Raw genomic sequence first — 27318 nt, 5'->3', positions numbered from 1 at the left:
AACTTGCATTAAAAAGATTGAATAAATAAATATATTGTTGCAGCCTTTATTGCTGAAATGGAGGCCACAGCTTTCTTCTCGGGAATAATTAAATACAATCGATCATTAAATAGCAGAGAATGTCTTTACTGACAGCAAAAGTATTTGGGAATAACGATATTTTTGCATCCATTTTACATACGCGTCCACGGCACATAACGCTGTATTTGGATTTCACTTAGGTGGTCATTTATGGTAGATTTAAATAAAATGCATCTATAGCGCCGTGTTCGTGTGGGCTTTTAATTCATCCCATGTGATTTCAGGATATTCAAACTATTTTATTTTTTCAAAGTTACTGTTCGATTAAACGAAATCAGATCAAGCAAAGATCAAGATAACGTTGCCAAGAACATTGAAGAATTTTTAGTTATTCTGGTACGTGTATTATATAATTGTCACAATTCTGTGTATTCTTGTTATGTATAACTATTAAATAATCCATGGTTACGTGGCGTTAATCATCTATAAAGTTCGTCTAATCAAATTGCTGGTTCTCTAGAATTCACGGTACAATACTACCAACGCCGTATTTATTGTATTTTCAGTTTTAAAAAAGTTTTCAGAAAGTTTTAAGAAAGTTTTAGAAGAAGCTCAGAGGAAATGGATCCAGCTTCATCTACCGAAGTTAAAGGTTAACTTTATTTCAACAACTAAGTCAGCTTTTACTAAATTGTATAGTTGACGTAGTCATTTGTCTAATTGTATGTTAATATGATCAAACAGGAGTTGCCCCAGAATTCGTAGAGAAGCCCCGAGGAAGAAGCGCTAAACTCGGAGGAACAATCAAATTTAGCAGTCGTATCACCGGAAGTCCGAAACCGCAGGTTATCTGGCTGAAACAGGTTTGCAAAACACTAAAATTATTTATCTGGAAGGAAAGCAATTCTGAGACCCAACGCTGATGTTTTTGCATCAGCTTGGCAATAACATTCGTGGTTTATGATTAATTATTTCCAATTTCTGATTAGGGTAAACCAATGAAAGAAGATGGGCGTATTACTATATACCAGGATCAGGAGAAAGACGAGTACGTCCTTACAGTGTCCCGTGTCCGTGAGGGCGATTACGGAGAATACGTTTGCTTTGCAGACAATGAAAACGGAGAGACGAAGTGCCGCGTCTGTTTGTCAAAATGTAAGTTGTTAACGAACTAGTTGCATCCCGTGTTTCAAAATTACATGCCGATCGAAACACCGCCGAGATGGCATTGTTCATTTTCATTATTTGAAGGTTTGTATATTGTGCCTACCTTCAAGTACGAGCACTTTACGTAAGTTTGTGGGTTCGAACCCCACGGAAGATGGGAGCAAGAATATGGGCAAACTCTTGCAACCGCATGATGTTCTTCATGTATTCCTGTACATATACAGTATAAACTCTACGTACGAAAGGCCTTATATACAAAAAATCCAATTTACGAAAATTCTTATGGTAAAAATATTGCCTGGACCAATGTAAAATTTTCTAAATTCAAAAGGCCGAAAACTGGAAATATAAATAACAGTGTAGCGATATTTGTTTCTTTTATGTTAATTCGATGCAGTGCTTGAGGTCATGACTTTTCATACCATTATTGTTTTCAATTATTCCCCAAAAGTAGAAGAGTTCATATAACTGTATCCTAAATGTTATTTGCTTCTAATTTCTCTTCACACTTTTCATAGACGACCGACGTGGATCTTCCAGTGAATCCGAAGATGCCTGCGATGACATGGAAGTAGATCCGAATGCTACATTGCCTGTTTTTGTCCGAAAACCCAAAGATCAGGCAAAAATTACTGGTATGTAGTCGAATCTTCAAAATATCTAGTAATTGACTTTTGGAACATCAGTTATCTGGGCACATAATTTCAGTGCTGTCTATATCATGAACAAATAATATTGTTGTTTTATAAGAAAATCTACAAATACGTGTATTATCTTATGGGAATCTCTTCTTAGGTGACACTGCAGTGTTTACTGCAAAAGTTTTCGGAAACCCAGAACCAACTGTTCATTGGACGAAAGGAAAGTGGATGAAGATTAACGGATATGGACGTTTTAAAATGTCTCACAACAAGGAAGCCCATACTTATACATTGAAAGTTACAAACCTAGATGTCCCAGACACTGGTTTATACAGGTATATTTTTAGAAGGAAGAAGATTAGAAATTGCGTTTTTTTACCAGTTTTTTTACTTGAGACTGTGTGCGAGGCAAGTAAACTTGGTTAAAATCTATCGTCTCCTGCATGAAATCTGTGCTGATTTTACTCTTTCACCAAATATGATGAAATTGCATAAAATATAACATTATCTTCTTACAGATGTGTAGCATCAAACAAACATGGGGAAGTTGATTCATCTTTCCAAGTCACAGTTACAGAACATGTAGTTAAGGAGAAATTTGAGCCGGAACAACTTAGAAAGTATGTTTTATTTTTTGAGCATACCATTTGGTTTGCATTCAATGTGAAAATAATAAATATATATGGTTTTTCAGAGTATCAGCGAATGACAAACCAGGTGTGAAATGTGAAGATATTGCAGAAATCATGGAATTGTTAAGAGAAGTTGATCCGAAAGAATACGAAAAATATGCTAGATATTACAATCTTAAGGACTTGAAACCTACTTTGTCAAGATATCAGGAAAGCCAAGAGGTAAGCCAATATCATAATGACTTTTTTTGACAAATTGAAATGTGAATTGATTATGTTAAGACTTATTAAATATGATCTATTTAAATTTAATACGTGCACTCTTAGTTAATTCAATCTATGCGAATTTATTATGTGCACATTTAATAAATATAATCTTATGTGAATTTATTTATTATGTGTACACTTAAATAGCCTATGTGAATTTATTATGTGCACACATATAACTTATGTGAATTTATTATGGGCACACTTAATAAGTATAATCATTACCAATGATGAATTTTCAGATCGAAGATGAAGAATTGTTAGCTGCCGTTTGTCAAGATGCTTCAGATGCCGGTGATTTGCTTAGTTTTATGCAGAGAAACTTGTCTGTTACTGAACCCGTCAAAGAGATTAGAGGTCTTGAAAGTATCAATGCTTTACAAGGCACTGATATTGAGTTTTTAGCCGAACTAAAGATGTTTGTACCAGAAATCGAAGTGAATTGGTAAGTAGTATAATTTGAAGAATCTATAATCAAGTCAATAAGCCCTTTTTTCAAAAAAATTTAAAGCTTATTATGTTACTTTTTCAGGTACAAAGGAAATCGCAAGGTCACACCCAGTGAAAGATTCGAAATAATTCAAGATGGAGACATCTATCGACTGAAGATTTCGAATGTGGATCTCAGCGATGCATCTCGCTATAGGATTGTTGCTGGACCTTATTCATCTACAGCAAGACTACGTGTTGCAGGTATGTGAATGTTGTTACAAGTTGCATAGTATGGACATGCAGTATTAAAATAATTTTTGAAATAAATTTTATCATGAATAACATTTTTATAATCATTGAATTGCTCAAATTTAGATGATTTGGACAAATTGCAAGAACTAAATTATGAAAAAGTTGCTCAGTTGGATATTGAAAACACAGAAGCATTTTCTGCATGTTTGGAAACCTATACTTGTACTGAAATGGAGACTGTAATCTTTGAATGTGAAGTTAAAGATGTCAACGCTAGAGTCACGTGGTACAAGGATGGAGAACCAATTGATTTAAAGAATGCAACTGACAAGTATGTGATTATCGAAATTACCTAATACTTTTTAAAATTGGAATCAGTAATTTGCATTGAAATCGAATAATTGTATATTTTTATCACAGATACAAGTTGATTGAAGACGGAAGAAAACGATCCCTGATTGTCAAAAGAACAAACAGTGAAGATTCTTCAGAGTATACTTGTATATCCGGTCAAAGTTCCACAACAGGATTATTGATTGTCAAAGGTGGGTCTGTTGTAATAAAAAAAAATATTCTTGATTCCTCATTTAAATCAAGGAAATTATGGCATCGATATATTAGGTTCAAGTACTTGTTATTGTTTCATAATTACGGTACAATTTTATATGTATTATTTTATTATCTATTCAGATGGAATCCAAGATAAGTCGGTGAATGTTGGTGGTGCTGCTTCATTTGAAGTGGTAACTCAACGTGATTCAACCACGCTCATCTGGTATCTTGATGGAAAAAAATTGGAAAATGGAGAAAATGTCCAAATAAGCCAGCAAGGGTGATTTATTTTTTATCAATTTAAACTTAACAGTATTATTTCGTCTAAAATGTCTTTTAAAAATATAATCCATCTTTCTTTCCTCAGAAATGTACACACTCTCAAACTTCACAACCTGCGAGTTTCTCAGGCTGGTGTGATAAAGTATGAAGTCATTGATTCTTCAGTGGCAGATTTGATCAGATCAGAGTCTGATGATGAGTCTTGCAAAGACAAAGTTATTGGAACTGGTGAAGCAAAACTGACTGTCGCTAAGGATACAAAAGTGCCAAAAAGTTTAAAATTTGATTATGAAGTTGAAAGGGAAGACATTCAAGTCAAATGGCTCAAGTATGCATTCATTTGTACAATAAAAAAGACAATTTCGCATTGTTTCATGAGCCATTCTTCTGTTGCAAAGACCAGTGATAATTAATTCGAATTCTATTTCTCATCTTCATTTATTATTTCCATTTTAAACTCTGCTTGTGGTTATTTGTGGTAACGATTGTCAAATGGTCAGTATATAGTGATATATGTGATGTGAATATGCGCATTACTTTTCCTGGGTTTACGAGTTTGATTGATGTGGGACGTTGACATGCTCAGTGTCACAGGTTCAAATCCTGTGGTTGAAGATGCTAAGCTTGCTGCCACAAGTGATCTTAATGATATATAGCTATTCTGGTTTGTTACGATCTGTTCTAAAAACAAAACTGAAACAATTTCAAAATTCTCTTGAAACACAGGAATGACACTGTTGAAATTCGCGAAAGTGAAAAGTATAGATTGGAGTCGTATGGTTGTAAGCGTTCTCTGATTGTGAACTATATATCACCAGATGATCAATCGACATACAAATGTGTGCCAATTGATTCTGCAGGTAAGGAAGTTGAAAGTATTTATCTTGAAAGTCTAATGATGTGTTTGCATTCGAATAATAATAAAAAATTATGTACTTTCAGCAAAAGTGGAATCAAGTCTTCAAGAAGTACGCACTTGCGAAGGTGGAGAGGCCACTTTTCATTGCATATTGTCCCATAAAGATGTCAATATTACATGGTACAAACAAGGTGCAAAGTTGAAAAACAGCAATGTCATAAAAATTTCAAAAAATGGGCGTGAGCATACTTTGACTCTTACTGATGTTACGCTTGAAGATGCTGGCGCAATTTCAATTGAAACTGATTGTGGTTTGAAGGTTTGTGCTTGTTCTAATTTAGTGAACTTCATAAGTTTTAATACTCTAATGCGATTTATCAATGGACTCAATTTTCAGGATTCTACATCTCTAATTGTTGACTCATCTGAGATAGAAATTTTAGATAAGCTGGAAGATGGAATATTTGATGAAGGCAGCACTGTTACTTTATCATGTGTTTTGAGTGTGCCAAATGTTCATGGTATGTTACGATTTTTCTGTGTCTTTAAGCAAAATATACAAACTTCTGCAACAATTTTCTTCATTCTTTATACATAGGTTCCTGGTATTGTAATGATCAAAAGCTAACCAGATCAGAGTCTATCAAAATTCGAACTGAAGGCACAAAACAATCGCTCATACTACATGATATCACTGTTGATGATGCCGGAACATATTATTTTGCTGCAATTGGCATGAAAACCACGGCAAATATTACTGTAAATGGTATGTTTGAACAAGTTATTTTTTGTTGTTGTCATATTGATCTGGTTCTTCATTATTCACAATCATTTCTTTTGTAGAATCAGGCATTCGTTTCACCAAAAAGCTTCAAGACACCAGTGTTACGGAACTGGATGTTGCTGAATTATCTTGTGAGCTCAGTAAGCAGTCTGGAAAAGTGACATGGTACAAAAACGGTGCTGAAATGAAGTCTTCAGAACATGCTGAAATCATTACTGAAGGAAAATGGCGTCGTTTAGTTATAACTAAAGTTACTGAACAGGATGCAGGTCTTTATTCATGCAAGTGTGAAAAAGTGGAAACCAGATGCAACCTGAGCATTGATGGTATGGTTTATTTCATCGATAATTGCGCTGTAATTTTGAGTATATACAAGTGTCGTTTTTACTTTTTTTTTCAGAACGTGGCATCAAAATTCGTCAGGAATTGCGAGAAATTGAAGTGCCAGAAGATGGGACTGCTTCTTTCGAATGCGAGGTCTCTCACAATGAAGTTAATGTTAATTGGTTTCTGAATGATACTCTTCTGAAAGTCTCCGAAAATGTCTTGTAAGTGGAATAAGTGCACTAAAATTATAAGTATACTATCTATTTAGTAAGATAGGTTGTGCTAACAGCATTCGATCTGTTTCAATGCTCTATTACTGAAAGCATTCAGGATCATACTCTGATAACTTGTAATTGTTCTGCTATCTATACTACTCGTAATGCTGTCATTCTTAGAAGTTCAATATGATAATTCGCCCAAATTTTCTTGCAGAATTAAATCAATTGGACGCAAACATAGGCTTGTATTGAGCCATCTAACTGCTCAACAGTCAGGTCGAGTTGAGATAAAAGCAGGAAGTGCTTCATCTATTGCACGCCTAGAAGTTCTTGAGCCTCCTGTTGAGTTTGTATGCGGTCTAAAAGATGTGATCGTTGAAGAAACATCGGACGCAAAGTTGGAATGCGAGGTGAGATTAATAATTGATTTATTGCAACATTTGTTTTAATGTTAAAACTGATTTGTTGAATATTTTCAAGGTATCGAGAAAATCTGCTCAAGTACGTTGGTACAAAGGCCGTACTTTAATCCAGGCTTCAGAAAAGCATACTATCGTAGCAGAGGGTTGCAAACGTTCATTAATATTGCACAAATGCACATTTGAAGATGAGAAAAAATATATCTGTGATGCTGATGATGTGAGGACCTATGGAAAACTGACTGTTGCACGTATGTATAAACTCAAAAAATCAAGTACTTAGTATGATATACATGTTCAACCATCCCATCGACTTTTGTTTATTTAGAAAACAAAGCGAATATCTTTTAATATGATTTAGTTTTATTATCTTTTATGTTTTTGTTAAAAAAAGCCAAAATTGTATAATTTCTTCCACAGCTCGAGAAATAAAATTCATCCAATCATTGAAAGAAACTAAAGTGATTGAACGAGATGAAGCTCGATTTGAAATAGTTCTTTCACACAAAGACGTCGAGGTTTCATGGTTCAAAAATGGTGCCAAAATGAGCAGGACCAAAAATGTTGATTTTGGGAGTGATGGAGATAAACACTGGATGGTTATTCATAGTGTCGATTTGGATGATGACACTGCTACTATTTCAGCTCACGCTGAGGAGGAGAAGTCTAGTGCTCTATTATCTGTTGAAGGTTAGTTTTGTTATATTAAAGACTGTGCTATTTCTATTACTTTAATTAATGAATGATAATTCTGTTCAGAATACACTGTTGAAATTGTCAAACCAATGAGTGATACTACAGTAATTGAAAAGAACACTGCTGAATTTGTTGTCGAAACAAATTATGACAACATACCTCACTTCTGGTATAAAGGTATTGCTATAAAATGATTTTCATGCACTGAAAAATCTATATGTAGAATTGTTTTTTCAATTTATTACTTCATTTTCATTAGATGATGTTAAGCTCAAAAGGGGAAATTTCATTGAAATTTTGGAAGAAGGCAGGCGACACACATTGAAGATGCATAACTGCCAATTATCAGACACCTCTGTCATCAGATTTTCTTCTAAAACTGCAGAGTCAACTTCCAGATTGACCGTAATAGGTATGTCGACATTGGTTTTAGTTAGAATAGTGAACAAAACTGAAATATTTTCACATATTTTTCAGAACCGCCAGTGCACTTTTCCAAGCCACTCAAAACTAAAACATGTGAAGAAATGGACAAAGTAGCATTGGAATGTGAAGTTAGTCGACCAAATGCAATTGTAACATGGTATAGAGAAAATGATAAACTTTCTGATGGAGAAAAGTAAGCTATAGCAGTTTAATGCTTTGCTAAACCAAATTCTGACACATCTCTAATGAACCTCATTATTTGTAGGTATAAGATTGAAAGTGAAGGTGTTCTGCGGCGTTTAGTGATTTTCAAGACCACTATGGCAGACAACACAGATTGGACATGTGATGGTGTTGATAGCAAGACGTCGACAAAACTTGTTGTGAAAGGTAATAAATGTTGTACTTGTTCATTTCATTGATCGTATTTTGCATTGTTGTGAAAGTATGCTTCATTCATAACAACTTAATTATTTTTTTAGAAATTGGAATTACTTTCACAAAACCACTGAAAGCTGTGTCATTTCAAGAAGGTGAAGATGCATGCTTGTCATGTGAAATTAATACATCTAAAGAGGTTGATGCTGAATGGATCCAATATGACAAAATCATCAAACAGTCTGAAAAATATCAAATGACACATAATGGGAAAAAGTTACAACTTTTAGTCAAGAACTGTACGGTAAGCATTGGTAGAAAATGATTTACAAATTTGCATGAACAATAAAGCATTCGATTAAATAAAAATTTAACATTGATTCCACAGGTCAGAGATGAAGGAAAAATTGAATGTCACGTTCGAAAAGTTTCTTCTTCTGCTAAGTTGAGCATCAAACAGAAGCCAGCAAAGATTGTTCAACAAATTTCTGATATTATTGCAGAAGAGGGACAGCCTTCCGCTACGTTAACTTGCGGCATGAACAAGTATGTTTTATACGAATAACTTCGTTTTTAATCTCTCGCATCCTATAACATTGAAACGGGTACTACTAACAAGAAATGCTCTTTATTAAGGTTGTATCAAATTGCTTTACAATAGTGATTATGCCATCTTATCACTTGGGTGTAAGTGACAAGAAATCTTGCCTAGAATTAAAGTTATTGTTACCACTCCAAATAATTTATGTATTTGTATATTATATTATCTAAATTAAAGCTTGTTAAGCTATGTCAAAATATTTTTAAAAATAGGAATTCTGGGAGCGTAAAATGGTTCAAAGAAAACAAGGAATTGAATGAACAAAGTGGCAAGTATGAGTTTGTCATTTCTGGAAAATCTCAATCACTTGTTGTAAAAGACATTACTAAAAGTGACAAAGGATCTTACACTTGTAAGTCTGGAAATGAAAAGTCTACAGGAAAAATCACAGTTAAAGGTAACTTTTTTCACACTAGATTACTGATTTCTTTTTAGGCTCTTACTTATGGATTTTTTTCTAATGTATATAGATGGCATCAAGTTTGTTCAGCCACTGAATGCCACTGAAGTATTTGAGAAAGATTCCGTTGCACTTGAATGTATTCTGTCAGAAGATGTGCCAGTTCAATGGCGACTTAATGGTCAAACTTTTCCAATTGGCAAGGATGTCATAAGTTCTGCTGAAGGAAACAAAAGAACTTTGACTATCCCTTTTGTAGCCATGAGTAATGCTGGTTTGTATTCTGTCACCGCTCGATTTGCAAAGACTGAAGCATCTATGACTGTTGAAGGTATTTATTGTATTCAGGTTTTTAATTCAAGATTTATTTTTGGTTTCATGTAACATCAATATGTGTGTGATTTTGCAGAAGCACCAATTGCAGTTCTACAACCTTTAAAAGATTTATCAGTCCCTCATATGGGGACTGCTTTCCTTTCCTGCGTTGTATCACCACGGGACCAGCAAGTGCTATGGTTTGTTGGTGAGAACAAAGTCGAGATGTCTTCAACTGGAAGATATGTCATAACTGACGATTATAAAACAAGATCCTTAACAATCAAAGATTGTACTGAAGTAGACAGGTTAGTATTACGCACCAATGTAAATAAAATATAATTTCAGTTTAATTTTTGTACGACTAACCATGAAAATATGCTTATTACAGAGCTATTGTTACCTGTCAAGTGGGTGATGTGGAAACCACAGCTAAACTCTGGGTTGATTGGCCACCAGCTTTCTATGCCACACCTCTACAAGATATAGTTTGCACAGAGTTTGACAACATTATTTTGGAATGTGAAGTTTCTAGGCCTAATGTAGAGGTAATTGTCAATTGTTTTATGTTTGTTTATGACTTCGTATTACTTCGTTCGTATGAGAGGGATTAGTCGATATTATTAACGTTCAATAATTTCTCAGGTTGAATGGCTCTGTAATGGTAAATTGTTTGAAGAGACAGACAAGATCATCATTGTTGCTGATGGTGTTATTCGTCGTCTTCTACTAGATGACGTTCAACTGATTCAAGCCAACAAATACACAAATAAAGTAATTGGAGAAAAGACTGAAACATCCGCATTTCTTACAGTGAAAGGTAAATGTTTGAATTATCTTTATTTGATTCATTTTTATGTTTGAATAATATTTATTTTTTTTTTATTTTTTTTTTATTTTTTTTATTTTTTTTATTTTATTTAAATATTTACATTTTTTGTGGCACAGAATTTCCACCTGGGTTTACATCAAAAATTGAAGATATTTGGTGCTGTGCTGGTGATGAAATACAGTTTCAATGTAAAGTCAGCAAAGCAATATATCCAGTCTCATGGTTACTCAATGGAGTTGAAATCACCAGTGATAAACGATTCCATATTACATCTAACGATAAAGATCGTATTTTGAAAATTATGCCAGCTGAGTTGGTAGACAATGGAAAGATTGAAGTAGTTTGTGCTGATCAGAGAACCTGTGCTTTGCTGGAAGTTGTTCCAGTTGCTATTGATGTTGGTCCAAAAGATGCAAATGTTCGTGAGAATCAATCTGCCATTTTCAAATGCACCTCCAACAAAGCTGGAGCTAAGGTGCGTATGTATATATATATTTCACATTGTATAGGTTGCTTGAATAACCTTTTATTAAAAAATATATAACTTTCAGATCACATGGACAAAGAATGGCGAGGAACTCAGTGCAAGCGATTTCGTTGTTATGATAAATGAAGGCAAGAAGTATTCACTTGAGCTGAAACATTGCACTCTAAAAGATGACTATTCTGTCATAGGTGCACAGGTAATTCACACATAAAAATTAAGGCAAAAGCGTTTGAACACAGTTGCATAATTAATTTAATTTTTTTAGATTATGGACAGCAAATATCAAGCGAAGTTGCTCGTGTCAGAAGCTCTACCTATATTTACGAAACGCCTCCGTAATAGTACTGATGCTGAAGAAGTAAGCCGTGTTGTGCTTACTGTTGAAATCTCAACCCTAGGCGGTGATGTACAATGGCTGGCTGATGGAAAGGCATTGTTGTTTGGCAGAGGCAGTGAAAGAATTCAAGCAATTGCATCTGGAAAACTTCGCAGTCTTGTTATTGACGATGTGAGAATTGGTTGTGATGAGGTATGAACGAATACTTGGCAGATGAATTACGGTATACAGATTAGGAAATGAATAATGAAAATTTTTTTTAAACTATTTGATATTCCTATTCACAGAAAATCTATACCTGTCGTCTTGGTGATGATGAATGCTCAACAAAACTTAGAATAACAAGTGCTCCACTAAGGTTTGTGAAGAAACTATATGACTGCAGTTTCCAACCTGGATCAAAAGTTTTTCTTACTTGCGAACTCAACAAGCCTTCAAATGATATCTTATGGAGTTTCGATGGAGACCGCATCAAAGAAGACCGTAGAAAAACCATAAGGATTTCTGATGGGGTAAAATTTTAAAAACTTAACTATATAACTATGTCAGAAAACCTGTACACAAGTTGGTTGGGTGAATGTCTCATTCGAAAGGCTGTGTATGAATTAAACACATTGCATTATGAGTTTAAAACATATTACAATTTATTTCTTTTTTTATTAGGGCAAAAAGCACATTCTGGAAATCCTCGACTTCAACACTGAAGATAGAGGGAAGTATGTTGTAAAATCTCGAACACAAAATGCTTATACAAAAGCAATAATTGATTTGGCAATTGCACCATCACTTTTCGTACCTGATGACAATGTGACCGCTCATACTGGTGGAGGCATCATCATCCCTGTCCAATGCAAAGGAATACCCAGACCAAAATATCAATTGTATAAGGTTTGTGGGAATGCTGAATGAGGTGATTACATTAATAAACTTTTCCCATACTCTGTTTCAACTTTGATTTTATAGGAGGTTGGAGACCAACTACTGCCAATGGATGATGAATATTTGGAAATAGAGCATGAACAACTTAAAGTTATGTTTTGTAAGCCAATGCGTTCAGATTCTGGAAAATATCAAATTGCTGCAACCAATAAGCATGGAAAATCACATGCTAAATTTGACTTGTTAGTGATTGGTAAGAAATACTTCTTATTTGCCGTTCAAATCTAAATTTGGTAGAAATAGTCCTGTTTTACTACTGAATCACTTTTCAGGTAAGCCATCATCTCCGATCCATCTCACTGTCACTGAAGTGACTTCATCAAGCGTATCACTGATATGGTCAGAACCTGAAGAAGATGGTGGAAGCCCGATCACCAAGTTTTTGGTAGAAAAAAGAGATATCAAAAGGAAAATGTGGCAAAGTGTATCTGATGATGTTGAAGACACTGAAATAACTGTAAGTTTTCTGACTTTTGTGAGACCTCAATAAGATGACAATTTAATCAAATGAGTGATTATATTTTAATTTTTAGGTCAATAAGTTGATTGAAGGTAGCAGTTACCTTTTTCGCGTTTCATGTGAGAATAGGGTTGGGTTATCTCAACCCGTACAACTGGTGAATCCTATTCTGGTGAAACCACAATATGGTGAGTATAACTTAGTGAAATACATCCATTGCATTTTCATTGTTGATGTGCCACTGATTTAAAACTATTTACAGGTCCACCAGAAGAACCTAAATTTCTTAAAGCTATCGAAATAAGATGTGATCATGTTACTCTAAACTGGATCAAACCGGAATTTGATGGTGGTGAAGAAATCCTAGGTTACATTGTTGAAATGAGAGGAAAAATGGATTCAATGTAAGTTTAGTGAAACAGTGACACAACTATAAAACAATCTTAATTTAAAAATGTTAATTTTATGTTTCTAGTTGGACTCAATGCGTAAGAACTGAAGCTGGCGAAAATGAAGTTAGAGTATGTCAACCAGATGTTGTCGAAGGCCGCCAATACTATTTCCGGGTATTAGCTTTCAATAAAGCTGGAAACGGAAAACATAGTGAACCTACGACATTAATTCTCGTTGAAGATGCAATCGGCAAGTTATTTCCCACTATAAAATTTTTGAATTTGAATTGCTGACTGTTTTTCTGATTTCTCTCAATATAGAATACAGATATCGTATTTGTTGTTGAATTCCAGATTCGAGATTGAAATTACTTTTTACAGATGTTCCTTCTGCTCCAATAAAAGTTGTGTGTGAGAATCCGACAAAATCCAGTATCGATATTTCATGGTCTTTCCCTGTTAGCGATGGTGGTTCTGCAGTTACTGGCTATATGGTTGAAGAGTGTGAGGTATCTGCCGATAAAGCTCTATGGAGAACTGTAGCTCGTATTACGGGACCTACGATTACAAAACATGCCATTGTAGACTTGACAGAAGGCCAGACTTACTCATTTCGTGTTAAAGCTCAAAACAAAGCAGGAATTGGAAAATCCAGTGATGAAACTCCACCCGTGACAGCACAAGACTTATCAGGTTTATAAATATACTTATGTCTCTTTATCATGGCTATACATCGAACAATTTGATTAACTCTGTTATGCATTTTTATAGTTGCACCAAGTTTCAGCCTAGATGAGACAAAGCGTCATATCACTGTCGTTGAGCAAGAAACTATTCACATTCGTGTGCCAATATTTGGAGCTCCTGTTCCAACTGTTGCGTGGATTAGATCTAGAGATGAAAAAGTTCTCAAAAGAGATGATAGAACGGAATTGGAATCTGGATCTACATATGCTTTGTTAAGAATCAAATCAAGCGCAAGAACAGTCGATGCTGGTGACTATAAACTTGTACTTCAGAATCCAGAAGGTGAAGCTGTATGCCACTTAACAGTGTCTGTATATGGTAAGTTGTATTTAATAAATCTCGACTTTTTTGTTTCTTTTTCATGGATGCTGAATATTTCATGTATTTTCAGGCAAGCCCAGTCAAGTGTTTAATGTGAGAACCAGTGAAGTAACTGCTTCTTCCTCTTACCTATCGTGGGAGGCGCCTTCTGATAATGGCGGTTCACCTATCACTGCTTATATTGTTGAAAAGCGAGAAAACGATAGAAAAGCATGGACTAAAGTAAGTTGACGTTTCAGCACTTTCTATTAACATTATTGTTTCACAAATAATAATTGTTTTGTGCTTTGTTAATAAGGTCACAGAATCAGTTGTTGAAGAATGCAGTGTAACTGATCTCCGAAAAGGCAAAACTTACGTTTTTCGTGTTTGTGCTACTACTGCTTATGGTAAAGGACCTTATTCTGAATTGTCTCAACCTATTACTGCTGAGGATGCTATTGAACCACCGAATGCTCCAACAAATCTTGTTTGTTCGAATGTTAAAATGGATTCCGTCACTTTGTCTTGGATATCACCGGAATCTGATGGAGGGGCAAAGATCATCCGTGAGTGTTTTTTTTCAACTGATTTTATAAAATTAAAACGGTAATATTATACACACCCACTAACGTTTTTATAGATTACATCATCGAGGTAAGAACTGAAGATGATGATGAATATGAGTTCGATCATTCTACTGATGGACCTAAAACAAAAACTGTTGTCAAAGATTTGGAGACTGATATGAACTGGCAGTTTAGGGTTCGTGCTGTTAACAAAGAAGGATCTGGTGAGGCTTCAGAACCAACTGAATACATCCTTGTGCAGGACGAAAAAGGTTAACACACTAAAACTTTAATATTTCAATTGTTGTAGTATTTTCTTGAGATCATTTCACCACAATTTTTAACTTGTATTTACAGCTTTACCTACTGTTGTTCTTGAGTATGGGGCTGGAGAGGGAATAACTGTAAGAGCTGGTGAACCTGTTGACATTGTTGCAAAGGTGACTGGACGGCCGGCCCCAGTCATCAGATGGACATGTAACAATGTACCAGTCATTCCTGACCAGCAACTAGTTGTTGACCCAACTGAAACTGGTTCAATACTTAGAATTCTAAAGGTTAGTTAGCTTTTAGCGTTTTTTTATGCTGTAGTTCTAACAGTGTTTAACCATGCAACATTTTTTAGACCACTCGTGATGACAGAGGTGATTATTCAGTCATAGCACAAAATGAACATGGAAAAGTCTCCACTCAATGTAAAGTGGAAGTTCTTGATAAACCTGGTCCACCATTGAGCATAGGTAACATACTATAAGATTTTTCGTCATTCTTGTATAATCAGATGCATAAAAAAATAAACTTGTTTACAGATGTGGAAGACGTAACTGCAAAAACCTGTAGCTTTAGTTGGATTGCTCCGGAAGATGATGGCGGTGCAGACATCAATGGCTATGTAATGCTACGTAGAGAACTTGGACGTAAAAAATGGACTAAAATTAATTCGGATGTTAAGTCTGATGTCTTCAAATACGAGGCAACTGAACTTTTCGATGGCCGTGAATATGAGTTTGGAGTAAGTATTGGGTGTTAAAACCACCTTGCAATTAACTTTTGGGGTATATATGAACTGGGCTCAGATTCTTGATAGTTTACAGCCATGTTTCTGTACATTCATAATTCTATTTGGGTTTAAATCTTTTTATACTTGAAATTCAGGTTTCTGCTGTAAACAAATATGGCATTGGTGAGCCTGCTTCTACCACCGGTGTAGTAGCAAAAGATCCGTTTAGTGCACCATGCCCTCCAGATGCGACTGACGTTTGTGACGTCACCGAAAACTCTATGACTGTTATGTGGCATGAACCTCGTTCAGATGGTGGAAAGGTTGTAAGTGGGTATTATGTTGAAATGAGAGCAGGATCTGACGGTAGCTGGATAAGATTGAATAATGAAGCACTGGATGCTGAAACATTTTCCTATCATGTTGATGGTCTTCAGAAAGACAAGGAATATTATTTCAGGTAATTATTCTCAGCATTCACGTTCCCATTTTTGGTATAGGGAAAAGGTTGGTTTATGTAACAATGTATATTCTTCATTTATTCTTGCATGCAGAGTCCTTGCAGAAAACATTGCTGGAATTAGTAAAGCAAGTGAACCAAGTGAGCCGGTGATGGCCATCAGTCCTATTGAGCCACCGAGCCGACCTGGAAAACCATCTCTTCTTGAGGTAAGTTTTTATCCCAATAAGAGTTAATAAATGCTTGATAGAATTTGATTTTTAATTGTATTTTTTGTATTTTTAGATAAACAAAACTAGCTGTAAACTATTCTGGAGTGAACCCGAATTGGATGGTGGATGCCCTGTTTCACATTATGTCATTTTGTTGAAAAAACGTGATGTTGGTGCCAATGAATGGAAAGAAGATTTTATTACTTGGGAAGCTAATGTTAAGACTAATGAACATGAAGTTGTTGATCTAATACCAAAGAAATATGAATACAGCTTCAAGTAAGAAGTGTTGTGATCTTCTATTCTCTTGGAACTACTTCCTCTGCAGCATTTGCTCTAACGATAATATTTCCAATTTCAGGGTTTATGCTGTCAACAAAGCTGGTCAATCTATCACAAGTGAAGAATCTGATACTGTGACTTGCAAGCCTAAAGTAACTGCACCAGATTCCCCAAGAGAACTTAAAAGTGCCGGAACCACCAAAACGTCAGTCACACTTCAGTGGATGATGCCTGATCATGATGGCGGCTGTGGCATAACAGGATATGTTTTGCAAAAAAGAGAACAGCGAAGACAAAATTGGCAAGATGTTGTATTTATTGAATCTACTGAATACACCGAAAATAATCTGAAGGAGGGCTCTTCTTTCGAGTACAGAGTAGCTGCTGTAAACGCAATTGGGCAAAGTGAATGGAATCAGTGCAAAGCTGTGACAGCTGCTTGCTTGTACAGTAAGTATATTTTTCAATACACAATGTTTTTTTCTATTTCTTGTAACATTAAAATAATTCTTTTTTTATGTAATTGTAGGTGTTCCAGGAAAACCCAGATCACTTAGAACGACCAGTGTATCTCGTTATGATGTTGATTTAGTTTGGCGTGAACCAGTCTTTGATGGTGGAGCTGATATAGCTTGTTACAGTATTGAGAAGAAAAATGTCTCAGGACAACAGCAATGGGTTGAGGTAGAGCGGACAAACGATGCAACATGTAAATACAAGGTAGTTGAATGTTTTCATGTATATGTATAAATAAATATAATTCGAACATTGCTTCATAGATCTCAATTTTTTTTTCAGTGCGAAAAAATCGAGCCATTCGCTGAAGTTCAGTTCAGAATTATTGCCATAAATGAAGCGGGTTCTGGAGAACCAAGTGAACCAACACTGAATTTTATAGTCAGAGATCCTATATGTGAGTACACATCAGTTTTTAATTACAGAAAGTATAAATTAGTTGTTATTAGAAAATCCACAGAAAATTGACAACAATTTTCCTTTTTATTTCAGTACCACCTGGCCAACCTACTAATGTTACAATGGTGACAACAAGCATATCATCTGTTACTCTTAAATGGTGTATACCATCTCTCAATGGTGGAGATGATATCTTGGGATACTATGTCGAACGTTGTCTGGCTGGAGGAGAAGAGTGGATACGTTGCAATGTGGTGCCTTTCTCCGAACCGTTAGGGGAGGTAATTATAAGACAACTTGTGATTTTTGAATAATTAAGTGAATTTTTGAAACCTTTCATCAAATTAATAATTTTCAATTTTGTTACAGATAACTGGTCTTCGTCAAGGACGCTCATATAATTTTAGGGTCTGTGCTTACAATTCTGCTGGACTAGGCAAAGCAAGTGAGGCAACTGAAGAGATTTCAGTTGACCATCCTGATTGTGAGTATTAGTTTTATTTATTTTAAACTACCGGTACTTGAAATGCATTCAAGATACCAATCATTGACTCATGTTCTAGGTGCACCAACCTGCACAATTCTTGATGAGAATATCATTCTAATTGCTGGAGAGAAGTTGCGACTGAAGGTTCCATTTACAGGAAAACCAACACCCGCTATTTCTTGGCATCTTAATGACAAAGCTCTGGCATCTAATGCAATTGTAAGTTGGAATTTCATTCGGTAAATGAATTAATTTTACTGGGTATTTAAATAACGCAATTTTTTTCCAGACTTCCGTAACTGGTTATGTCTCATCTTTATTCATACCTATGGTAACAAAAAATGATGGTGGAAAATACTCAATTATTCTCGAGAACAAAATAGAAACCATTTTGAAGACTTGTAATGTGGTAGTGATTGGTAAGAATCTGTTAATAATATGTTATCTATAAGTTATTTATAATATTAAATTCTGAAAATTATGAATTTTTTGTACTAGATCGTCCAGGTGAACCAGAAGAACCTATCGTCAGTGATATATGTAATGAATCATGTGTGCTGTCATGGAAAGCCCCGACAGACGATGGTGGAAGTGCTATCATGTATTATTCTGTTGAAAAGTAAGCATAATAATTGAAATTGAACCCATATTTTTTTTGTTCATTCATATTTGTTGTATAATATGATTGGAATTTATTCAGACGAGAAGTTGGACGTCGAACCTGGAAAATTGCAACACATAACACAGATAAAACTACTTGGAAAGTTGATGGCTTAATTCGTAACCAGACTTACAACTTGAGGGTTACTGCATACAACAAAGTTGGTTGTGGATCTCCAGCGGTGCTCAAAGAGTCTGTCACAGCAATGAATCCTGTAGCTCCACCTTCTGCACCAATAGAATTGAGATACAGCGAACCAACATCCAAAACATTATCTCTTTCTTGGCGGAAACCACTTCATGATGGTGGAAGCATTATTACTGGATATTGTGTGGATTTCACTGAAAAAGACGGATCGAATTGGATCAGAGACATTGATAACTATCCTAACACTGAATACACTGTTGAAAATCTGACGCCAGAACTAGAGTATGAATACAGAGTCTATGCAAAGAATAAAGCAGGTGTAGGTGAACCTGCACAACTTCCTCCAATAGCAGCTAAGGATCCTATAGGTTTGTATCATTTATACGATCTTAAGTTGATGATTTTATCAGATTTTATCAGATTCATTACCTACTATTTTTTCTTTATAGCTGCCCCAACCGTTCACTTTGCTTCTCATTTGAAGAAAGGTATAGAAGTTCGTGGAGGTGCAGAACTCACATTAACTGCAACATATTCTGGTGTTCCGAAGCCTTCAATAAGATGGGTGCAATATGACAAAGAAGAAACTGATGTTGTTTGCACACCAACAAGAATATTGAAAGTTAGTAACTTTGAATTGTTCAGTATATGATACCTTATTCAAATAATAACACCGACTTTGTTTGTTATTAGACAACTGACGACACAGTTGAACTTCATCTTGGACCATGCACAAGAGCTGATAAAGGGAAATACTTTATTTGTCTCGAAAATGAACAAGGTCGTGCCACTGCGTCTGTCGAAGTTTTTGTGACTGGTTAGTATTTTTCAGTGTTTCACGGAACAGCAAAGTTACTAATTACTGTCACTACTTACTGGTTTAATATTCATAACTTTTTGTCTTTTCAGATGTTCCAGATATTTGTTCTATTCCATGGACTTTTGAAGATTCCACCAAAGAGGCAGTGACCATTTACTGGAAGCCACCTGCTGACAATGGAGGCTTTGAAATACTCAATTATGTTGTGGAAGTCAGAGAATCAAACAAGAAGGTTCTTGATTACTCGATAAAAATAATTTGATATACTATATTTATATAACTAAATAATCTGATTATATCTTTCAGAATTGGTCTACACTGTCCGCGACAATATCATGTACAAGGTGGCGAGCACAAAAACTTGTGACAGGAACAGAATACATTTTTAGAGTAGCTGCAGAAAACAAGCTTGGAGTTGGACCATGGCTGGAATCTGAGCCTTATGTGGCAAAAATGGCATTTGGTAAATAAACTTGCTTACTGGTATATATGAAAGGCAAAGTGTGGCAAAATGAATATATATTACTTGAGAAAATTCCTTTGCAGATGAACCAGGTGCACCAGAAAAGCCAAATGTTGTAGATGTTACACGTAAAGCTATGTTCGTAAACTGGAATGAACCTAATGATGGAGGAAGCTCTATACTCGGGTATCATTTGGAAAGAAAAGATATTGAAACTGGAAAGTGGACAAGAGTTGTTCGTGACCTGATAAGAACAAATGAATATCAAGTAAAAAAAAATTTTGAAATTAATTTTTTGAGATAAGTAGCAACTTTTCAAGCATGTGATATTCATTACCTTCAGGTTATCACTGGCCTTTATGAGGATTCATCATACCGGTTCAGAGTCTGTGCAGAAAATGCAGCCGGTCTCGGAAACTTCAGCCCTGAAAGTGATTTTTTCACTTGTCAAGATCCAGCTAGTGTCCCTGCTCCTCCATGTCACCTAAAAGTAACTGATGTCACCAACAATTCTGTAACTCTCAAATGGGAATTACCAAGTTATTCTGGGGGTGATTCACGCATCTTCTATGAAGTAGAAAGGCAGCTTGAAGATGGGTCATGGCAACAGTGCTTTGAAAAGAAGATAACAGCATTAAGCTGTACTATTACCTCATTAGAAGAAGGCCAAGTATGTAATTTTAGAGTGAAAGCTGTCAACAGAGCTGGTGAAAGCAAACCTGCTGAAATAGAAGTTACTGTTAAAGAAAAAATTGGTAAGCCCAGTAAATAAAATATCATTATCACTATGATTTATCTTTTATTTATGTGTTGCATATTTGCTTTCCAGATCTCCCACACATTGATCTGGCTGCGGGGGTTGCTGATGGTCTTACAGTTCATAGTGGTAAAATGATCGAAATTATGGCCAATGTTACTGGAAGACCTGCACCTGAAATATCGTGGCAAAAGGATTCTGAATCTCTACCATCTCATGTTGAAGTTGTAAATTCCGAAAAAGGCAAGTCAATGATTTGTATTTATTGAATTGCGGTAGATAAGAGGGGGAAACTGTTCAAATGATAACATTTATCTTACAGGTTCATTATTGAGAATTCAAAAGTGCCAACGTTCAGATTGGGGCCAATATACAGTAACCGCTAAGAATGTCTGTGGAACCAAGACTACTACTTGTCTGGTGAATGTACTTGATGTCCCAGGACCTGTCAAGGTAACTTTTTTACTAAATTTTAAAAATTTGTGAATATGAATTATTGTGCTTAAATCGATTTGTGTTTCTCAGGAATTCGAAACTGGAGCTATTACAAAATCATCTGTTGCATTGTCATGGAGAGTACCATCTGATGATGGAGGACTGCTTATTACAAGATACTTCATTGAAAAACGTGACACATCAATGAAAGCATGGCTAGCAGTCAAGGACACAGAGAAGGTATAAAATACTAATCGGTTATATTTAACTTAGTGACTCATCACTGTATATGGTTTTTATAGAAATATAGAGTAACCTTGCATAGATTGAACGAAGAAGGATTTTTCCAATAAGACCACTGATACTGACTTTATCTTTGCAGTTTGAAGTTGAAGCAAGCAATGTTGTTGTGGGCTGTACTTATGCTTTTCGAATATGTGCTGAAAATGATGTTGGAAAAGGACCTTGGGTCGAGTGTCCTCCAGTGCTTTGCGAAGATCCATTAGGTATGGTTTATTTGATAACCTTATAACTATTGAATATTAATTACATATTGTATAAAAAATATTCTGCTTGACAGATGTACCTAGTCGTCCAGAGTACTTGAGAGTTGTAGAAAAAAAGAACACTTATCTTTTGGTAAAGTGGAATGCATCCAGGACGAATGGTGGTTCTGCCATAAAAGGCTACATGGTAGATAAACAGCAGCTAGGTCACAAAGAATGGACTCCATGCAATAGGTAGGTAGAAATGTTTGAGTAATGGAGAGATTTTGTTGAATATGCCATGTTTTGGACTTGAAATACATAATTTTTTTAATTATGTAGCCGGCTCATTGAGAAGACTGGATTCAAGGTCGAAGAGCTCCTTACTGGTATGAAGTATGTCATTAGAGTCAAGGCTGTAAATAACATTGGAGAAAGTAATCCTGCTTTCACGCTACCAACAGAAGCTCTTGAGCCAGCAGGTATGCGGTCTTTTGGAATTTATTCACTTTTCAAATTTTCATTTTCTGATTTTTTGATTTTATTAATGAAGGCAGAAATCAAGTAATCTGGTCACTGAATTGAAGCATTAAGTTCAGTTTGAGCATAAGAATTCATAAATTGCACTTCAACTTTGCTATTTTAGGCAACTCTATAACTCTGCCATTTTGTTTGGAACAGCTTCACCTGATGTCACATTAGATATTGGTGCAAATAAGACACTTCAAGTTCGTGCTGGTGATTGCATTCATCTTCCAGCAGTAGTTCATGGGGTACCAGAACCAGAAGTAAAATGGGTGAAAGACAAGAATACCATTCTTGAGAAAGAGAGCGACCACATGAAGATTGTGAGAAATGGTTAGTCATCTAAAAATGAAAATATTACAGTTGAAGTATATTAAAAAGGTTTTAACAGTTATTTATAAATTGTATTTCTTATTTTAGGCAAAGAGGCTACAATATTCATACCAAAATGTGCCAGACAAGATGATGGAATTTATCACATAACAGCAACCAACTATTTGGGAACCAAGACTGTCAGAAGCATTGTAACTGTATATGGTATAACACCTATGGAAATGATAGCCCTCAGTTTTTATATTAGTTGAAATATATCATTAATACTTTCGCTTTTTAGATGTACCGGCTGCTCCTCAAAATGTCAGGTTGACTAAGGTCACATCCGAAAACCTTGTTGTCCAGTGGGACCCACCAGTCGACAATGGTGGGGCGGAGTTGTTTAATTATGTTGTTGAAAAGCGTGAAGGAAAAAATAGAAACTGGATTCCACTTACCAATGCTGTGATAGAGACAAAATTCAGGTAAATCATCGTTAATATTACAAGGTCTTCCCAAATGCGAGCAATGGAATAACTGATTTCGTTCTCTATTTAGGGTCAAGAAACTAACTTTTGGAGTTGAGTACCATTTCAGAGTTGCTGCTGAAAACCGAATTGGTGTTGGTGCTTTTACTGAATCTCCATCTGCTGTAGCTAAAAATCCATATGGTAAGATTGTAATGAAATGTAATTATAGGTTTGAAAACTTGTAAAATACTTCAACTGATTGTTTGAATTTAGAAACACCTGATAGTCCGGGTAAACCAATTGCATCAGAAATAACAAAGTCTTCAATGCTAATTTCGTGGCAAACACCGAAGAAGGATGGTGGTGCCGTAATCGAAGGGTATTGGTTAGAAGTTAGAGACAGCGATACAGCTAGATGGAGGAAAGTGACACGCTCACCTATAGTTGGAAATACAAAGAAATGCTCATATAAGGTTTGTAGAAGTTTAGATTCTATTTAATTAAATATAGCATGCTACCTACTTGTATATTTGTATATGGCTTTACATTTTTATTAGATCAACCAACTTGATGCTGGTATTGAGTATCGCTTCAGAGTAAGTGCAGTCAACAAGGCAGGTGTGGGACCTAAAAGTGAAGACTCTGACAGTTATATAGCACAGAATCCAATCTATCCACCTGGCCAACCCTTTGCCCCAAAGATCACTGATGTTTCTGCAACAAGCATGTCTCTGACCTGGTTCCCTCCAAAATTTGATGGTGGATCTGAAATTACTGGATATTATTTGGAAAGATGTGATGAGGTAAATCAGATTATTGATTATATTCATAAAACCACTTGTATGTGTTAATAGAGAATATATTTAACCAAATTTTCCTAATTAACAGGTTGAAATGGATTGGGTGAAGATCATACTGGGAGAGTCCTCAATGATCAATACAACCAAAGTCGTAGTCCCTAATCTTCAAACTGGTTACAGATATCAATTTAGAATTACAGCTTGTAATGTACTGGGTGCAGGTATTCCATCAATGCCTTCAAGGAACACACAAGCCAGAGACATTATTGGTAAATTTTAGATTTATTAGAGATTTTTAATCTGGAATTCTGAATTAATTCTAATAAATGCTACTTTTAAAATTCAGAACCTCCATCAATTTGTATGAATACTGGTCTGAGAAATATCCTGGAAGTGAGAGCTGGTACAACAATTAAACTTGTTGCCAATGTATCTGGATGTCCACAACCAAGTGTAAGTTTAAAAAATGTGCGATTTTCTCCTATTTTTTTCATTTTTGTAATATTATGATATGATTTTATAGGTTCAATGGAAAAAAGATGATAAAGAAAATATACCAGGAGATTGTTTGCAAGAACGCAATAAGGGTGGGGATTATTTTGTCCAAATTCATAACTGCAATCGCAACCATAGTGGAACATACACCATTGTTTGCCAAAACTCTGGTGGTTCCAGATTTACATCATGCAAAGTCCAAGTCATTGATACACCGGGGCAGCCAGAAAATATGGATATTTCACATGTGACAAGCAGATCAGCCACATTGCATTGGAAAGAACCTGGAAATAATGGTGGCTCAAGAATTCAAAAATACATTGTTGAAAAGCGCAGAGGAGATGCAACCACATGGACAAAAGTAAGTGTCGATTATAGAATTAGATGAAAGCAGCAAAGACGTTTAACATGCAAATTCAAAATTTTCAGGTTGAATCTGCTCTTTCTATCACCGAGTGTGTAGTTAGTGATTTACTGCATGGATATGAATATGAATTTCGTGTGTGTGCAGTCAATGCAACAGGCCAGGGACCTTACATTGTCAGTAGTAAACCTACACTTATTGCTGATCCGGTTACAACTCCGGATGCTCCAACTTTGCTGAAAGTTATATCGCTCACTGCCACAACAGTTTCTCTCAAATGGGTCGAATCAAAATCTTATGGTAACCTACCTCTCAAAACATACTTGATACAAAAACTTGGAAAGGGTACTGAAGGAGAGGAGATCTGGAACAGGTTTGAAAACTATTCAACATATTTAATACAACTGATATCATTAAAATATTAATTTCATCTATTTTTTTTTTGTTAGATGCAACAAAGAAGATGTTTCCAGCACTGAATACACAATTAAAGGTATCAGCAAGAACGAACAACCAGAGTTTCGTGTTTTGGCAGTCAATGACGTCGGTTCAAGTCCTCCGTCCAATAAAGTTGGACCTGTAGAATGCAAAGATGATATTGGTAGGATGAACTGAAATATTATATTATATTCATAGTCATAATTTTAATTTTTATATTATACTTATAAAATTATTTTCCAGTTTTTCCAGTAATTGAAGCTGTGGAATTTTATGAGTTTGAATTTGGTTGTGATGTTGAAATCTCTGCCAAATTTGTGGGATTTCCAAAACCAGTGATAACTTGGCAATATTTTGAACAAGAGATCAAAAAGTCGGAAAGGTATTTTATACATTAATTATAGTATTGTGGCTGTTAATAGTAATTAATATTTGATTATGAGTTTTTGATTATTTCTTCTAATCTAATGCAGAATTTTGCTAACAATTACATCATCAGAGACGCATCTCAGAAAAACCAAGGCTGTCCGGTCTGACACAGGATTATACATTGTCACTGCAAAAAATATTGCCGGAAAGGTATCGAAGTCTATAAAAGTCAATGTTATTGGTGAGTGGGCTTGAAATTGTCTGTGAAATTACTTGTAATACCAGTTAATTTGAACCCAATTTTTTCATAACAGTTAATTTAAACCCAATATTTCTATCATAGGTAAACCTGGCCCACCAAGCAAACCTTTTGAATTCACAAAAGTGTCATCTTCCACTATTGCCTTCTTTTGGAACCCAGTCCAAGATGATGGTGGTAGCCGCATCAAATATTATGCTGTGGAAAAAAGAGAAATTGACAGAGATAGTTGGCATCCTGTGGCCTGTCCTAAGGACTTGGCTATTACAGATACTGAGCTAATGTCTGGAAAAGAATATATCTATCGAATAAGGTATTTTTTTGTGCATGATTGTCTCAGATTTATTTGTTTCCAGGTCTTGAACTTACTGTGATATTTTTATAAATAGATCTATTAATCAACATGGATGCAGCACTTGGCTTGAAACAGATCCGGTTCTAGCTAAAAATCCATGCGAACGACCGGAGAGACCAGATAAGCCTAGTGTAAAAGGTGTTACTCGTGATGCCGTAACGGTATACTGGAATGCTCCAGAAAATGATGGTGGATCTGTAATCACGTCATATGCTCTTGAAAAAAGGTCTCGCCTTAACAGAAATTGGAGAAAAGTGACTACTGAAAAGATTATGGGTACTCAATTTAGGGCAGGCTGCTTGCAAGAAGGACAAGAATATGTTTTCAGAGTTGCAGCGATAAATGAGGCTGGGCAAGGAGACTTCAGTTTAGTAAGCAGTCCTGTCATTGCTGCTAACCAAATAGACTGTCCTGGTTCCCCAAAGCCCATCGTCACAAACACCACAAAAACTACAGTATCTCTAGCATGGAATGTACCTGATAGTGATGGTGGCTCAAGAATTAAAGGATATGTAGTGGAAAGGAAAGATGAAGGTAAGTTTATACAATATCTGCAATATACATTGCTTATGAAAATAATCCATTTACTGGCACAAAAATACCATATTTTTCTATTTTGCAGATGATGAAGATTGGTTGAAAATCACTGGCCATGAACTTCGTTCAACAAGTTTTGTAGCAGGGGAATTAAAGGAAGGTGGAAGATACAGCTTCAGAGTTTCTGCTATTAATGATGCTGGTAGAGGGCTGCCTGGACTTATACCAGAAATTGTTGTAGTTGGAGATAAGCATGGTAAATCTTATCATTTGGAATGGTCTAAATATATAATTTAGTATCTGTAAAAAAAAATCGCCTTGCGTTCTTGTGTTAACAGAAGCTCCAGTTGCAAACTTTGACTCTACTATCAAGAAAAATAAAATTCTGGCTCGTGCTGGAGAGACTATACGCCTGAATGCTGTAATTGATGGCAAACCAGATCCATATATTCTCTGGAAAAAAGATGGTAAATATTGATTGAAGATCATATTAATCTTATGCTTGTTTAGATTTTCAGACTTATCTGATTTGTATTTT

General features: G+C 35.4%; 1 protein-coding gene across 1 annotated transcript in view; it reads left to right on the top strand.

The window, feature by feature from the left end:
* Positions 1-27318, top strand: part of LOC120340877 (titin-like) — a 99494-nt gene that overhangs the window by 453 nt on the left and 71723 nt on the right. The window contains exons 2-94 of the mRNA XM_078115256.1: positions 335-417; positions 588-673; positions 766-884; positions 1011-1176; positions 1707-1823; positions 1984-2164; positions 2348-2449; positions 2524-2683; positions 2971-3173; positions 3261-3421; positions 3536-3743; positions 3833-3957; positions 4103-4244; positions 4332-4574; positions 4973-5106; positions 5189-5424; positions 5503-5626; positions 5704-5871; positions 5949-6215; positions 6290-6437; positions 6649-6844; positions 6915-7104; positions 7274-7543; positions 7613-7726; positions 7809-7961; positions 8027-8168; positions 8241-8365; positions 8458-8657; positions 8742-8899; positions 9167-9351; positions 9425-9685; positions 9764-9977; positions 10061-10217; positions 10315-10489; positions 10618-10976; positions 11053-11184; positions 11254-11517; positions 11613-11837; positions 11989-12213; positions 12289-12457; positions 12537-12721; positions 12798-12912; positions 12987-13128; positions 13200-13366; positions 13471-13809; positions 13888-14181; positions 14255-14406; positions 14483-14732; positions 14807-15004; positions 15090-15289; positions 15358-15472; positions 15542-15744; positions 15888-16192; positions 16287-16401; positions 16478-16683; positions 16766-17136; positions 17216-17406; positions 17485-17599; positions 17695-17882; positions 17971-18085; positions 18165-18307; positions 18378-18507; positions 18587-18707; positions 18789-19264; positions 19346-19518; positions 19590-19713; positions 19806-19948; positions 20023-20179; positions 20263-20447; positions 20523-20934; positions 21009-21179; positions 21259-21389; positions 21462-21611; positions 21754-21877; positions 21952-22111; positions 22199-22338; positions 22538-22714; positions 22802-22918; positions 22995-23178; positions 23252-23364; positions 23437-23636; positions 23721-23966; positions 24052-24232; positions 24310-24416; positions 24487-24819; positions 24888-25195; positions 25272-25423; positions 25504-25642; positions 25734-25870; positions 25973-26201; positions 26278-26777; positions 26866-27036; positions 27119-27247. Of these exons, the coding sequence (XP_077971382.1) occupies positions 643-673; positions 766-884; positions 1011-1176; positions 1707-1823; positions 1984-2164; positions 2348-2449; positions 2524-2683; positions 2971-3173; positions 3261-3421; positions 3536-3743; positions 3833-3957; positions 4103-4244; positions 4332-4574; positions 4973-5106; positions 5189-5424; positions 5503-5626; positions 5704-5871; positions 5949-6215; positions 6290-6437; positions 6649-6844; positions 6915-7104; positions 7274-7543; positions 7613-7726; positions 7809-7961; positions 8027-8168; positions 8241-8365; positions 8458-8657; positions 8742-8899; positions 9167-9351; positions 9425-9685; positions 9764-9977; positions 10061-10217; positions 10315-10489; positions 10618-10976; positions 11053-11184; positions 11254-11517; positions 11613-11837; positions 11989-12213; positions 12289-12457; positions 12537-12721; positions 12798-12912; positions 12987-13128; positions 13200-13366; positions 13471-13809; positions 13888-14181; positions 14255-14406; positions 14483-14732; positions 14807-15004; positions 15090-15289; positions 15358-15472; positions 15542-15744; positions 15888-16192; positions 16287-16401; positions 16478-16683; positions 16766-17136; positions 17216-17406; positions 17485-17599; positions 17695-17882; positions 17971-18085; positions 18165-18307; positions 18378-18507; positions 18587-18707; positions 18789-19264; positions 19346-19518; positions 19590-19713; positions 19806-19948; positions 20023-20179; positions 20263-20447; positions 20523-20934; positions 21009-21179; positions 21259-21389; positions 21462-21611; positions 21754-21877; positions 21952-22111; positions 22199-22338; positions 22538-22714; positions 22802-22918; positions 22995-23178; positions 23252-23364; positions 23437-23636; positions 23721-23966; positions 24052-24232; positions 24310-24416; positions 24487-24819; positions 24888-25195; positions 25272-25423; positions 25504-25642; positions 25734-25870; positions 25973-26201; positions 26278-26777; positions 26866-27036; positions 27119-27247 (17278 nt within the window). The 5' untranslated portion in view covers positions 335-417; positions 588-642. The remainder of the gene's footprint in view (positions 1-334; positions 418-587; positions 674-765; positions 885-1010; positions 1177-1706; positions 1824-1983; positions 2165-2347; positions 2450-2523; positions 2684-2970; positions 3174-3260; positions 3422-3535; positions 3744-3832; positions 3958-4102; positions 4245-4331; positions 4575-4972; positions 5107-5188; positions 5425-5502; positions 5627-5703; positions 5872-5948; positions 6216-6289; positions 6438-6648; positions 6845-6914; positions 7105-7273; positions 7544-7612; positions 7727-7808; positions 7962-8026; positions 8169-8240; positions 8366-8457; positions 8658-8741; positions 8900-9166; positions 9352-9424; positions 9686-9763; positions 9978-10060; positions 10218-10314; positions 10490-10617; positions 10977-11052; positions 11185-11253; positions 11518-11612; positions 11838-11988; positions 12214-12288; positions 12458-12536; positions 12722-12797; positions 12913-12986; positions 13129-13199; positions 13367-13470; positions 13810-13887; positions 14182-14254; positions 14407-14482; positions 14733-14806; positions 15005-15089; positions 15290-15357; positions 15473-15541; positions 15745-15887; positions 16193-16286; positions 16402-16477; positions 16684-16765; positions 17137-17215; positions 17407-17484; positions 17600-17694; positions 17883-17970; positions 18086-18164; positions 18308-18377; positions 18508-18586; positions 18708-18788; positions 19265-19345; positions 19519-19589; positions 19714-19805; positions 19949-20022; positions 20180-20262; positions 20448-20522; positions 20935-21008; positions 21180-21258; positions 21390-21461; positions 21612-21753; positions 21878-21951; positions 22112-22198; positions 22339-22537; positions 22715-22801; positions 22919-22994; positions 23179-23251; positions 23365-23436; positions 23637-23720; positions 23967-24051; positions 24233-24309; positions 24417-24486; positions 24820-24887; positions 25196-25271; positions 25424-25503; positions 25643-25733; positions 25871-25972; positions 26202-26277; positions 26778-26865; positions 27037-27118; positions 27248-27318) is intronic.

Source organism: Styela clava, chromosome 1 (genome assembly GCF_964204865.1).
Source record: "Styela clava chromosome 1, kaStyClav1.hap1.2, whole genome shotgun sequence".
Lineage (NCBI taxonomy): Eukaryota > Metazoa > Chordata > Ascidiacea > Stolidobranchia > Styelidae > Styela > Styela clava.
Note: the sequence above shows the minus strand (reverse complement) of the source record. Positions and strands in the feature narration are given on the sequence as shown.